The sequence below is a fragment of the Hypomesus transpacificus genome, chromosome 23 (genome assembly GCF_021917145.1).
Source record: "Hypomesus transpacificus isolate Combined female chromosome 23, fHypTra1, whole genome shotgun sequence".
Lineage (NCBI taxonomy): Eukaryota > Metazoa > Chordata > Actinopteri > Osmeriformes > Osmeridae > Hypomesus > Hypomesus transpacificus.
This window is the reverse complement of record NC_061082.1, coordinates 17,510,359-17,524,961: the sequence shown is the minus strand read 5'-3', so window position 1 is coordinate 17,524,961 and position 14,603 is coordinate 17,510,359. Positions and strand designations below refer to the sequence as shown.

General features: G+C 48.3%; 1 protein-coding gene across 9 annotated transcripts in view; it reads left to right on the top strand.

Moving 5' to 3' along the window:
- Positions 1–14,603, top strand: part of LOC124485977 (mitogen-activated protein kinase kinase kinase kinase 4-like) — a 34,215-nt gene that overhangs the window by 825 nt on the left and 18,787 nt on the right. For 7 of the 9 annotated variants that reach the window (XM_047047912.1, XM_047047911.1, XM_047047910.1 and 4 more), the window contains exons 2-14: positions 4,285–4,410; positions 4,873–4,983; positions 5,071–5,161; positions 5,399–5,529; positions 5,615–5,669; positions 5,815–5,893; positions 6,136–6,311; positions 6,515–6,587; positions 7,180–7,390; positions 9,157–9,318; positions 9,672–9,758; positions 10,534–10,944; positions 13,209–13,358. In XM_047047912.1, coding sequence (XP_046903868.1) covers positions 4,285–4,410; positions 4,873–4,983; positions 5,071–5,161; positions 5,399–5,529; positions 5,615–5,669; positions 5,815–5,893; positions 6,136–6,311; positions 6,515–6,587; positions 7,180–7,390; positions 9,157–9,318; positions 9,672–9,758; positions 10,534–10,944; positions 13,209–13,358 — 1,863 coding nt within the window. The remainder of the gene's footprint in view (positions 1–4,284; positions 4,411–4,872; positions 4,984–5,070; positions 5,162–5,398; positions 5,530–5,614; positions 5,670–5,814; positions 5,894–6,135; positions 6,312–6,514; positions 6,588–7,179; positions 7,391–9,156; positions 9,319–9,671; positions 9,759–10,533; positions 10,945–13,208; positions 13,359–14,603) is intronic. The other 2 variants (XM_047047914.1, XM_047047915.1) reach the window with 2 other exon arrangements.

Here is a 14,603-nt window from a genome sequence, read left to right as displayed (position 1 = left end):
GCCACCCACACTCTGGACCCCTGGGTGGGGTTTAGCACGTCCAGACTCCTTCTGAGAGCCTAACACACAGACTGCCCCGCTCTCAGCGCCAAGTCCAGCCTGCGCTCACTACCTCATACTCATCCACCGAGTCGGTATGTTTTCCCTCCCAAAATAGGCCATGATGGCAGGCCCAGTGAGGGGAGGGCTTCTGCAGGCCCCTTCTCCCTCCGACACCTCTGCAGTCTGCCATATCTGGGAGCTCCAGGGTGGGCTGGGGAGAGACAGCGTGTGGGAGAGAGTGTATGAATAGGAATGAAGCGTCTGTGTGTTTGGAAGTGTGTGTGTGTGTGTGTTTGGAGGGGAGGGAGTGTGGGAGGGATAGGGTGAGTGTGTGTGTGTTTGTCACAGCGTGCGTTTCATAAGCCCTTACTCATATCCGATGAAGTCAGATCCCACGTGTGTGTGTGTGTGTGTGTGAGTGTATGTGTGTGTGTACTTTGGAGGATGTGCAGGTGTCTGGTGTCGTCCCTCTGCTTCTCATCCTTTGCCACCCTTAAGGAATCTTAATCATGAGCGAATGTGCGATGAATCAAGCACACACACACACACAGAGGAAACATTATAACCGTTTCCTGCTGTTGTCCTTCATGAAGGACAAAACTAGTCACTCCAACCCCTCAGCCCCCCCCCCCCCCCAGGAGTGTGGGATCCTAGTGTCTCCTCCTCCGGCGAGGCCCGGACTACAAAAACACTGTTGTTTAGTCGAGTCCAAAAAACACTTGTTGACAGCCATCCCACCTAGTCTCAGACACATGTATTCACTATACAGTATACCTTCATTGGGGGTGAAGTATTCAACGTTGAAGAGACTGACTGGTGAAGAAGAGAATGACAGTTAGAGAGGATGGTGACAGGCAGATAGAAGGATGACAGGTATGGATCACTGCGAGCTGAGGTGACGAGGAAGGGAAGGCTCGAAGGTTGTGGAGTGTAAGTGTATCTTGTTGACTTTAGAAAAACGATTTTCATCCTGTGCTCTGCTGTGATTGGTTTGCGGCAGACGCTTGTGGTCACATGGTGTTGTGGTGCTCGTTCAGCAGTTAGTCCTCCAGGCTACGTGTCTCCTGGCCCAGAGGGCCGTGCGTCTGGTCTGCTTTACAGCTCAGCAAGAAGAGAACGATGCTTCTCCAGCTCTTCTCTCTCTCTATGTTTTTATTATTATTGTTATTATCTATGTATCTTTCTCTCTTTCTCCCTTTTTCCTTCCCCTCTCTCCTTCCCCTCATTCATCTCTCCCTTTCCATTTCCTCATTCGTTCTCCTCCCTTGCTCTCTCTCTCTTTATCTCTCTCTCTCCCATCCCTCTCTTTGTTTCCCTCCCTTTCCTCTATCACGCTAGATCTTTTTTTCTCTCTCTCCCTCTCAACAGCCACATCTCTGCATATGTTCCCTGACCCACATTCCATTTCCTGTTTCACATGCAGAAAGAGAGAACAGAGTGATGGGAGGAGAAAAAGGTAGATGGAAGGAGGAGAGGGAGAAAACCGAGAGAGCGAAAGAGAGAGAAGGGAGGCACCCAAAGTGAAGCAGGCAGAACGAGAGTTAAAGCAGAGGAGTGTGTTGTTCTCTTCAGAGCAGGTTCAGCAGAAGTGCAGTGGGATTATGGGAGGGGAGGAGGGAGAAGAGGGCTTTCCACTGTCTCCTCGCCTCCCTCCTTCCTGCACTGCTGCTCCTCTCTTCATCCGTTCCACTATCTCTCTCTCTCTCCCCTTTCTCTCTCTCTCTCTCTCTCTCTCTCTCTCTCTCTCTCTCTCTCTCTCTCTCCTCTCTCTCTCTCTCTCCCCTCTCTCTCTCTCTCTTTCTCACCTCTCTCTCCCTTTCTCTCTCTCTTTCTCTCCTCTCTCTCTCTCCCCTCTCTCTTTCTCTCTCTCACCTCTCTCCCCTCTCTCTCTCTCTCTCTCTCTCTCTCTCTCTTTCTCTCTCTCTCTCTCTCGTCCTCTCTCTCTCTCTCTGCTCTCACTCTCTCTCTCTCTCTCTCTCTCTCTCGCTCATTCTCTCAGTCATTGTCTTACTCTATATTTGTCTCGTCAGTTGCCCACCCTCCCTCTAACTCAATTTATATCTCTCTCTCTCCACTCCACTCTTTCAACCACTCCCTCTTTTTCTTCCTCTCACTTTTTTCTCTCCCTCTCCTTCTCTCTCTCTCTCTCTGTATTTCCGTCCCTATCTCTCCTTTTCTCACGAGCTCTCTTGTGCTTCGGCTCTCTTCCCCTCGACATCTCGCTCTCTCTTTGAACTCGCGGGTATTCTCTATTGGAATAGCTAAATCCAATATCACTTTACTGATGGAGATGTTTAGTGTTACATCATGTTCCCATCTAAAAGTGTTGCCCACGGTGTGTTCGTCTCAGAGGGTCCTTAGAATATTTGGTGTTTCATTAAACCTGCCTTCGGTGGACATCTCTCCAGGGCTGTGTATGACGGCTGTTCCATTGTGTGGTGTTCAAATCAAGATGTCTGCCTCCATCGCCACCATTTCACAAAAACAAACGACAATGAGTAGCTTGAGGATAGCTCGAGTCATGTTTCGGGGGAGTGTGAGACAGTTAGTGAGCGACAGAGAGACAGAGAGACAGAGGGAAAGAGCAAGCGATGAAACGCCAATAAAAAAATGCTGAGGAGAGAATAGGTGAGATAGAGGAGAGAAATGATGTAAGGGTCTCCTTGTCTCCTTGCCTGAGCAGCTGTAACCTAGACCCCCCATGCCTCCACACACACACACACACACAGACCCTGTCCCGGGGTGTGTGTCTGGCCATGTGTGACAGATTACTTTGAGAACTCCTGTGAAACCCGATGAGGCTTTATGACTGTGACACGAAGAAGGTATTCAGGTCTGACTGACTGCTTAACGGTCTGGCTTACTGACTGACTGTCTGACTGGCTGCACAGCACATTTCAAAGTGTTAATTTAACACCCGGAGTGTTCATTCTACTCATTGAGTGTTTTTATAGAATAGGGCCACTCTCGAGAGATGGACCTTTAGAAGAAACTCCTGCTGTTAGACAAACACAATTTGCCGCGTGGCTGTTTGACTGACCCACCACCACAGATGACCATTGGAGATCTGACACAGTTCAGTCTGAAAGGTCAAAGTGCACATTCCCGACTGGTCTCATGACCTCCTCAGGAGGTCTACGTGGAGGACAGGCAGAGCTCTGTGTGTAGCGACAGGCAGACGGCCCCCTTTCACATCCAGCCTGTAAGCCTCCGCATGTCAACTGGGGTGAGAACACCTCCGTTGGTGGAGCATTGGACGGCATCGTATGGCCACCATCCCCACCACCTCTCTGTAAGTCGCGGTGGATAAAAGCGCCTGTCACACAAATCCATTATTAGTATGAAGACACTGTCCGGCAACCTCCAAACTCCCCTCCACAATCCATGCAGTGCCCTGCCCGTGTGTTAAATCATTCAGTCCCGGTGGCCCGGCTTATCTCCCCCTGGTAGGCCGGGGTAAACATCCTGTCAGACAAGGAGAGCGGCTGTGTAGGAGGGAGCGGCGGACGCGGCGAGACGCCGTAAATGTCAAGGATTGGACACGAGGAGGGAACGGAGAGTGATGTGCCGCGTACACAGGTTCACTCCTCCCCGCTCGCTTGTCTGGATCAATCTGGGTGTGTTTGTGCGCGTGTGTCTGGGAGTGTGTGTGGGGGAGTGTTTGTTTACGGGGGGGGTCTGTGTGTCTGGGAGTGTGTGTGTGAGAGCGAGATGGAAAAAGAGTGTTTTAGTACTCTTCACGATTCAAACGGTGTCCTGTTTTATGGCCACGCTCTTCACAGACGTGTCAAACGCAATCACTGAAGGCTCACACGCAGTGATTGAATGCTCACACCCACTGACAAACTCAACAAATGGTGGAGTTCTCCTGGTATTTGGGGCGGAGGGTGACTTTCTTGTTATTGTTCGCGTTGTCCTCCTTACCCCGCCAACAGAAACACCCATGAGTGGTTAACAGCCATGTTGGATTGTTACAGCGCCATTACACCGAAAACAAAATTATGCTCTTGAGATTGTTTGTGTGCGTCTGGATGTGTTTCAGTGTGTGGATCTGCAGTTGTCGGTGTGTTTTGGGCGCTGATAGTGTGTCTGACTTGGACAGTGAGGAAAGGAGATGCGTGTGATTTGTTACGAATCACTCCATTATCTTGTGGAATTACTTTTCCTCCCCTCCAGGGCAATGGGAATTTGTTCCCTTCCTGTAGTAATTCTTTGTGTGCGTGTGGTTTGTGTGTTCTGCAGGATGAAGAGGAGGAGATTAAACTGGAGATTAACATGCTGAAGAAGTACTCCCACCACAGAAACATAGCTACCTACTATGGGGCCTTCATCAAGAAGAGCCCTCCAGGACACGATGACCAGCTCTGGGTGAGACACAACACACAAATAGACACACACACACACACACACAGACAAATAGACACACACAGACACACACACACAGGAAAATAGATACACAGACACACAGACAAATAGACACAAATAGTCACACACAGCCAATAAACACACACATACAGACAAACACACACACACACAGACAAATAGACACACACAGAGATAAATAGACACACACAGACAAGGGGAGAGCGAGACACAGAGAGTTATGTACAGAGTCACAGATAAAGTGAGAGATTTATCTCCAGTAAGTTCGAACAAAAACCTCCCATCGTAGCTTTTCCTAGAGAGAAAGAGAGAGAAGAAGAAAGGGAGGCCAGGGAGTCGGGGCCCCCCGTCTCTCAGCTCCGCGCGTTTTCACAGCTGTTTGACTGACTACATTCTCACTGGTGTAGTGTGTGTTTGCATTGACCACATCTCCCTGTGTCTCTGCAGCTGGTGATGGAGTTCTGTGGTGCAGGCTCCATCACAGACCTGGTGAAGAACACCAAGGGCAACACCCTAAAGGAGGACTGGATCGCCTACATCTCCCGAGAGATCCTGAGGGTGAGTTCCCATTCGGGTCAACCCAGCAGCTCGACCGATGCATGCTGGGACATGTGGTTCTATGGGTGTTTCTGTGTGTTTCCTCAGGGTCTGGCTCACCTGCACGCCCATCACGTGATCCACCGTGACATCAAGGGTCAGAATGTGCTGCTGACGGAGAACGCAGAGGTCAAACTGGGTGAGACTCTCTCCTATCTGTTCTGTATCCCGGTTCAGTGAAGAACAGTGGAGAAGCTAAAGTTAGAGAACTGAAAGATCCCAGCAGAAGATCAATGGAATAAATCTACTTTGCATTCTTGAAATAGAAATTCTCTAAGCTTACTTATTCGAAAGACTGGTGCTCTGGCTCTAACTGCTTTCAGTAGACTGCTTCTAACTGCTTGTAATTGGTTCGGACTGGTTCTCTGTGCTCCAGTGGACTTTGGTGTCAGTGCCCAACTGGACCGGACAGTGGGCCGCAGGAACACCTTCATCGGCACGCCCTATTGGATGGCACCCGAGGTCATCGCCTGTGACGAGAACCCAGATGCTACCTACGATTACCGAGTAAGAACACACGCTACACACACGCGCGCTACACACACACGTTACAAAAAAAACACGTAAACTCATTGTGTTGTCTGTCTTGCAGAGTGACTTGTGGTCTTGTGGAATCACAGCCATTGAGATGGCGGAAGGAGCTCCTCGTAAGTCAAACAACCTTTTTCCAGATTGCCACAGCTAACCACAGCTAACACCCTCTTCTGTACACACAACTGGAATTTCATACCCGCTTCGGTCGATCTGTACTTTTTGTGTTTTGATCTGTGTGCGTTTGGTCCTGTCTTCCAGCGCTGTGCGACATGCACCCAATGAGAGCGCTCTTCCTCATCCCCAGAAACCCGCCTCCTCGACTCAAGTCCAAGAAATGGTGGGTGTCCCAAGCTCCAGCTCTGCCCACAACTATCTGATGCACTGTCCAACCATCTCACAAGAACACCTAAGAATATTTCCTCTCTTCCACTTTTCCCCCTCTATCTCCCTCTCCCTGCCTCTCCCTCTCCTCCTTCCTTCGTTCCATCCATCCATCTCCTCCTACTCTTCATCTCTTCTCCTTCTTTCTCCGTATATTTTTCCATACCCTCCCTCTCTGTCCCTCCCTTCCTCCTCCAGGTCCAAGAAGTTCTTCAGCTTCATCGAGGGCTGCCTGGTGAAGAACTACACCCAGCGGCCCCCCACCGAGCAGCTCCTGAAGCATCCGTATATCCGGGACCAGCCTAACGAGCGGCAGGTCCGCATCCAGCTGAAGGACCACATCGACCGCACGCGCAAGAAGAGGGGCGAGAAAGGTGAGTTCCTGGGGAGGGTGGGCTGTTGGCATCACTGCTGTACTCTGTGAAGTTAGAAAACCTTGGTCCTACCAACGTTTCTCTGCTCTAGTAATGTTATCATGTGTAAGAAGTAGTTTGACTTGGATTAGTGTGATTTTCGGAATCTTTCTGAAATTTTCTTTTGCATGTAATTATTATATATTTTCCTTCTTCTTGTGTAGATGAGACGGAATATGAGTACAGTGGCAGTGAGGAAGAGGAGGAAGAGGCTCAGGAGCAGGAGGGAGAGCCAAGGTACGTTGGTTAGCTCTGCTAAAGGTAGCATGTCTTTATACTGCAATATTGCTTACATGCCAATAAGGGTTTTTACTACAAACTAACTTACATGCTAACATGGGTCTATACCACAAACTAGCTAACATGCTAACGTGGGTCCTTTATACCACAACCAGGGTTTCCCGCAGAAAATGTGTTAGTTAAGGTGGTAGGGTGGGAAACAGGTGAATGGCGGATATCGCTATACAAAAAAATAGAGGCTTAACTACGATTTTGACAACGTAGGTAAGGCGGCAGGCGTGTGTTGCTTGCCTTAACTGAAAAGTGCTGCGGGAAACCCTGCCAAAACCTAGCTTAGATGCAATTCCACACATTTTCTCACATACTAACAAATTAGCTTACATGCTTATATTTCTCAGGCTTGCCACACATCTGCTACAATGCTAATTTGCCAGCTAGCATGTCAGGCAAACTATGTATCTTTACCACTAACTCTAAATATCTTCCATGCTAACAGCAGATCTGGTCTGCCCCAAACACAAACAAGCAAACCTACCAATAGGCTTGCTACAAGCTAAAGAGTAAGTGCTAGCTCCTGTGCTCCTGACAGCTCCATCGTGAACGTGCCAGGTGAGTCCACCCTGCGCCGCGACTTCATCCGCCTGCAGCAGGAGAACAAGGAGCGCTCGGAGGCGCTGCGCCGACAGCAGCTCCTGCAGGAGCAGCAGCTCAGGGAGCAGGAGGAGTACAAGCGCCAACTACTGGCCGAGAGGCAGAAGCGCATCGAGCAGCAGAAGGAGCAGAGAAGGAGGCTGGAGGAGGTAGGAGCGCGTGGTCCGGTTTGACTCAAACACACACACACACACAAATGTACAACAGAGAAAACATTGCGCGATGTAGCCTGGCGTTTTCTTTCTGTTGTGAGTTTGTGCGTGTGCATGTGTGTGTCTAGATGTTTACCCTTAAGTCTGTTTGTTTGTTTTGGCTTGATTATTTTATGTGCACGCTGTTCTGTAGGTAAACTCTCAGTTATTACCCTCTTCTGTGTTTATTGGCTGTAGCCATTAGTACTGCAGAGTATCATGTGTTCACAGCCCTATCTGCTGCTCTGGGGCCTGTCTGCTCTCTAATTGGTCTCTTATCTCTGAGGAGAACTGGGAGCCCATATAAGGAGGCCAGGGCCACGGGCTCAGGCACATTACCTTGCTGAAGTTGGCTGGATGGAGCAGAACAGCACACTCCAGTTCCATTACCCATCTGAATGCAGGGCATTTCTGCAGTGTAGGGGTTGTTAGTCTGCGTTAGATACTTTTGTGTGTCTGTGTGCACATAGTTTGAGTTCACATCCTCTCAGCCATGTACAGATATACTCTCATTACTAGGTATTAAAGTTGGGTTAGGCACGTTTTGCGAAGCTAGCTATTTTAGCTTCTGTTTGATACGATTCAAACCAAAATATCCCACCACCTCCCTTCAAAGCCACTCCCACAAAACTACAGTAACGCCCACTGAGTGCAGGGGCAGTAGGCAGAATGCATGCAGGTAGGTAGACAGACAGACAGGTAGCCCGTCCAATCATTAGTCTCAGAACGGTCTTAATGATTTGTCATGTTTATCACAGTTCTGCAATGCCTACAGGTGTGTTATTTTATGTTACCGTCAAACCTGTAGATGTATTGGTTGCTATTAAGATAGTAAGTTTATTTCGGCCAATATGACAAAAAGTGCTTTATAAACACATTAGACACCCTGCCTTTAATGACTATGCTTGCCAACTCCTCAAAGGCAAGAAAGATCGGCACCTGTCTGATCTGCAAAACACGATCACTGACCTTTCCCAACATAACATTCCCTCCTAAGCATGACAGCCCAGTCATCAATTATACATATAAGGTGAACTTCTCAGGTTAGTTCTCCGAGGGCTATTTGGTTGAAATACCACAGTACATGTGAGCTCCTGTTGGAGATATCACCCCTCTTCTGCTTCAGAGATTATGTAGACAAGATACTGCATGATGCCTCCACCACTCCAGCACCGAAGCTTCAACTGTATGCCTGAAATGCCATCGCAAGCTTTAATCTGTCTGATTTGTTCATGTTGCCACCTCAGATTTAAACTTGGATTAAATAATTGAATCGTGATACTTCACATGAAATATTGACACCTCAGTGGTGCTGGAGGGGAGTACACACTGTTCTGCTCATCAGATGGTTTTGTGCACATGTGCAGTATCAATAATCGAAGCAAGCTCAGTATGTTATCCGGAATTATCTAACCAGCCTTACCAAGCATCTGTAGTCAGGCAGAAAAGATAGCCAGCCAAGCCAAGGCTAGCCTAGCTTAGCATATTTACAACCATGTCAACAAGGTAGCTAGCCTAGCTCAGTTAAGCATGTTTTTCCCTGCCCATTTTGAGGAGGAGGCGAAGAAGCTGTACCAGTGGCGCAAGGAGCACTTCCTCCAGATAAACTTAAAACGTATACTCGCGCAGAAAAAAAACAAGTAGCCTAGCCTAGATTAGCATTTTTGTGATCCTGAGGCCGCTCCTGACACCTGCTCTCTGGCACCCCGTGTGGCCGCCCACAGCAACAGCGGCGCGAGCGGGAGATGAGGAGGCAGCAGGAGCGCGAGCAGCGCCGTCGGGAGCAGGAGGAGAAGAGACGTCTGGAGGAGATGGAGCGCCGGCGCAAAGAAGAGGAGGAACGCAGGAGGGCGGAGGATGAGAAGAGGAGAGCTGACCGCGAGCAGGTGAGAGAGGGTTGGATGCCGTGGTGAACCACCTGTACTATGACCCCCCCGCTGAACCATACTGGTCTCTCCACACTGGCAGATTCACATTCGGTGTCACTTTAGTGGTCAGTCGGTATCTCTCCTCTTGGAGAGGGTTTGGTCTCAGGATTTCGAAGGGAATTGGCAATTGGTGTGCTCTGTTATCGTGAAGCGACGGCCCAAGTGCCCAACTGGAAACTCGAACGAAGAAACAAGTGTTTTTAAAAACATTGTTTGATACTTCCAAACTGTGCCTCAGTGACCAGGCCGTCATGGTGCCTCATCCTCTTCCACCCGCTCACCGTTGATTGGTTGTGTATTTTGATTGACAGGAGTACATCCGTCGTCAGCTGGAAGAGGAGCAGAGGCACCTGGAGATCCTGCAGCAGCAGCTTCTTCATGAGCAGGCCATGCTACTGGTGAGGACCTCTCTCTCCGTCCTCCTCTCCGTGCATCCTTAGCTTTCCTCTCAGTCCAGCGCTTTCAAACTGCGTCGGTCGGTTGACGTGTAGTTAGATATGTGTCGAATGGATAGTCTTCTATTAGCTTATCTATGAGACGTGATCTTGGATTTAGTCTACGCCATTATCTAGATCTGTTCCAAGGGAGCAGTCATTGAGGTTATGGTTTCAGCCATTGTTTGTGCCTAGCTGGGAAAGTTACGCTGTTTACAGTCCCCGGGTGATGATGTCACCAGGAAACGTCGTACAGGAAGACATGGGTTTCCCTTGTTTTTCCGTAATGTTGCACATTCCGTTGAGATGGTCTGTACTGGGGGTTCCGGTGACTGTGTTCAAATGACTAAAGGTTTCTGCTCCTTGAGAGGTCAGAGGGCATTAGCTTATGAGAGGATGTGACCGGTCACATGTGACCGGTCACATCCCTGCCTCCTTGCTTCACATGCTGCTCGTCCTTGTTGTCATTCTTTCCCACACTGTGTCTGTTCTCAGCAACACTTTAATTTGATTCAATTCCTTGACGTTCAGCTTCTATGGTAAAAGCCAGTATTGTTCAGTCTCACAGTCGAACCTTGTTTGGATTTATTATAATGTTACCCAGATGTTCTGCCAGTGTGCCTAATTAGAATGATCAGTACAATTTCTCTTGCAATTCAAAATATAAAGCACTATAAATGCACTGCATCTCTGAGAGGTCACATGTCGCATGTTGCGCCGCTGCCCTCACTCCGCCCAGGAGTGCAAATGGCGGGAGCTGGAGGAACAGCGTCAGGCCCAGAAGCTGCAGAGGCAGCTGCAGCTGGAGCAGACCTATCTGCTAGCCCTCCACCAGCCTCCAGAGAAGACCCAAGCCACACAGCAACACAGTGGGGAGTCCCCTCAAGATCCAGGCTTAGGGTCCACTCGGTGTCCGCAGAACCGAGATGTGGATAGGACCGGGTCCCAACCCGGCCTTGGGTCGGATAAGAGCAAGGCCCCACCGAAAATGACCCCGGAAAGAGCTAGATCGTCGCAGAACCTAGAACCGGAGAAGACTAGGTCTTCACATGTCGTGGACTGGGAGTGGCTGAGGAGCTTGGAGCAGGCCAAAGGTGCTGTGTCGCAAACCCATGGACCTCAACGACCAAACTATGAGCCAATCAGAGAGGTGAACCCTCCAGCTTGTTGCTCCGCCTTTTACGGAATGCTGCCTGTTCACTGACTCTGCTGCCGGAGGGCGTGGCCTCCGTGTGTGGGTGTGGCTGATGTGGGGCTGTGGGCGGTGGTGGTCCTTCTGCTGTCTAAGACACATTTACACCTTAAATAAGGGCTGCTTAACCTTCTGTCTGGAAAGCTGTTATTCGGAAGTTTTGCTCCACCCCTAATCTAGCACACTTGATTATAATACATAGCTTTGTGATAAATTAAATCTGGTTCGTTTTAATTGTGGTGGAAGCGAAAACCTCCTGATAGGCATCTCCAAGAGCAGGAATAGGCAGCCCTGCCATTGATAGAGAGACATCTATTCTTCTGGAGAGACTAGCTAGTGCTAGTTTAACGTCACTGGACCTATTCACATAGAACCTTGAGACTAGCAAGTCTCACCGAACATCATTCATACCATTTACAATCATCCTCCTTCTGTAATCTGATGATAATGGCTAGTGAAGGTTTTTTTCTGGGTAATGGAGACCTCTGGAAACACACAGCATCATGGGAACACAAACTGCCCACTCATATATAACCACAATAACATTGTGTTCAAGAACTTAAGCGCTTCATTGTCAAAACTGCCTTTCCACCTTCTAAAATCCTCAGGATTAAACATGGATTGAAGGTTTTGATTCAATTACATTGAGGACTTTGTCAATGTATGTCATAGTCACAGATACTTTGTGACAGCTGCCTGACAGCAGTTAGCATCATAGCAGTGTTGTTAACTAAATGTTTATTGGCTAACAACTATTTGTCTGGCATCTATTTATGATCCTGTTATAAAGGGTTATGTGCTAATATAGTCTTAACACAATCACTTTCTTGGCCCACATAGTGAATGATTTCAATTATATTTCCTTCTCTTTTTCAATAATGCTGTCACAGTACGCTTTGCTCACTCCTGTCCACATCAATCGCCACGCTAAATCATACCAAAGATGCCAAATATCCCCTTCGTCTTTCATGACAAATCCTTCTGAATGTCATTTAAAGGTGTTGCCAAGTCGTAAAGGCGATATTGTTTATCCTCAAATACAATTCTTCCAAGGGGAGAGCTTAATGTGGGCTACTGTCCTTGGGAGGGTTACCTCTGCTGTTGTAATTAGTCTAACTGTTGTCCCCCCCCCACCCCCCCCCTCAGTGCTAATGACCTAGTCAGTTAAAGAGCTGGCTCATTAGGCTGCTGTGAGTTCCTGTGTTCCCCCAACTGTTGTCCTGCTGGGCTCATTATCACCTGGAGGGAGAGAGGACAGACCCAGGGAGGGAGGGACGGAGATGAGGAGAAGAGATGCACTGATGGAGAGAGGGAGAGGAGTCAGATATAGGGGATGAAGGATGAAGGGAGAGAGAGGAGATGGATGGAGGGAGAGAGAGAGAGAGGGAGAAGAGATGGGCGTAGGCAGAAGATGAGGAATCGTTTTTTTTACGAGGATTGCGAGCAGTTGGTTCCGACAAAAAAAACGGCTGTTAAATTTCTTCTAGGTGATATAGATCTCTGTATGGAAATCCATTCAACAAGTGCGCACGACTATCCCGTCGGTCAAATCACAATGGTTTATAATAAGTAGGAGGGTAATATAAAGTCTGTTATTATACCCTCTCTGTGTCACAGGCCTCAGGTGCCGTTCTAAGCAGAGATGGTTGTATTGACTGTTTCTGTCAGATCACCCTGCTTATATCCAGACTGTGGAGACATGGTTGGTGCAGTGTTGGTATAATAAGACACCCGGGAAAACATTCTCCTCGTTACTGTCTCCAGAAGGGCTTGTTGAGCTTCGAGTGTTTTCATTTTTAAATATTTTATTGTGTCCAGTCATAAAAAATAAAAAATCGCTCAAGCATTGCTAGCCAATGATGTCCTTTAACGAGTAATTCACAAATGTCTTAAAAATAGGGACAACGCAGAAACTCACCTCCTATGTTTGCACAAAACTTCTGAAAATCAGAAGCAACCTGTATGTCCTTAATCCTGGATCTTCTGTAGCAGGGGATTATTGATAACGTGTCTGATTATTTTACACTGCCTGCTGATGTGTGTGTACTGCTGGACATGCCTCTGCTGTGTGGGTGAAACTAACATGGCAACGATGGGTCTACTCACCCCATTACTGTCCCCCGGGAACCATGACCATGCAAACACACAAAATGAACACCAAACATTAAAAAAACGAAAGTCTCTACAAACCACACAAACCAGTTTGTGTGTGTCGTCTCCAGGCCGACGAGAGGTATCGCAAGAACATCCAGGGTTCTCCCCAGGCTGCCCTGCCCAAGCAGCAGCCCCCAGTTCCCCCTCGCTCCTCGGAGTCCTTCTCCAACGGGAACCCCGCTGAGGCTCCAGCCATGCACAGGCCCATGGAGCCACAGGTAACTTTAGCGACCAGGACGTCCCTTGCTGCCCATCGCTTCGTCCCTTTAGGCTTCCTGCTCAACTTCCGGTTCCTGGGTGACGACTTCCAGCGATATGTGCCTCTTCCACTCTGTCATTCCCCCTCTCTTTCTGTCTCTTTATGCAGGTCATTGTTCTGTTATCTATCTCATCTAAAGTTGTTGATTGCTCCTGCTGCTGTATGTTCTAGCGGGTGTCCTGCAGAATGCCGATGGAGGAATTGCGACCACAACTCTGCTCCCTGTTAATGACATTTTTTCAAATCCCTCACTAGGTGCCTCCAGGTTGTGTCACAGACTGCCTTTTTAGAATGTAAATCCTTGTCCAACCTTGCCCACTCTACGTTGGTGTGTGAGTGTGTTTGGGTGTGTTTGTAGGCGTGTGTGTAGGTGTGTGTTTGACCTGTGCTTGTTGGCTGAGATAGTGGAGGTAACCTTGTGAAGGAAGCTACGTCGTGACTGTGTGGTAACCACACACAGCATATTCAAGTTTCTCCAGTGACTCAGAGTGTGAATTAGTCATTGTTTCAGAGTGTGTGACTAAAGCAAGCATGAGTAATGTCAGTTCAGCACTGAAGACAATACGTTTGGAATATGTCGTGGTGATTTAATGAAACTGGTCAGAATTCAGTCGGGATGACGTACTGTGGCTCATTGGCGCATTGTTCACTGATGCCAAAATGTTTTAAAAAAAAAGGCAGAAATTAGCCAGTTGTGCAAACGGGATGCTTGTTGACATAGACTTCTTACATTCTATACTAATTTGTATCATAATAAATCTTTCTGGGTTGGCTTAAGGGTATTTGCTGACGGATTTGGTAGGAATTAAAGACAAGTTCAGTGTCAGGCTAAAGTCGTGTTAGGGCATGGTTAGAAACGGCACTCAGTCTGAGTTGAATTTCTTCCATTTCCCTTGGGGAGTCGTTGAATCTGTGCATGTATGTGGTTATGTGAATGGTCTTCATGCATGCTAGCCTGATGTAAACACGTGCCTTGTTTTAATTCATTTACATTCATAACACCACAGATGACGAAGGTCTTGGAGCCTCAGACTGGGTGGAGCCAAAATACAATATGGTCTAAACCCCGTGAACCAATGAGAAATCTCAGAGGTCAACCCCAAAGAGTTTCCATTGGCTACCAGATTGACAGCTCTGCCCTCTTTTGAGGCTCCCTGATCCTTCAGTGTCCTGTCACTGCTTGTGTTTGCCGTCTTGTTTTCTC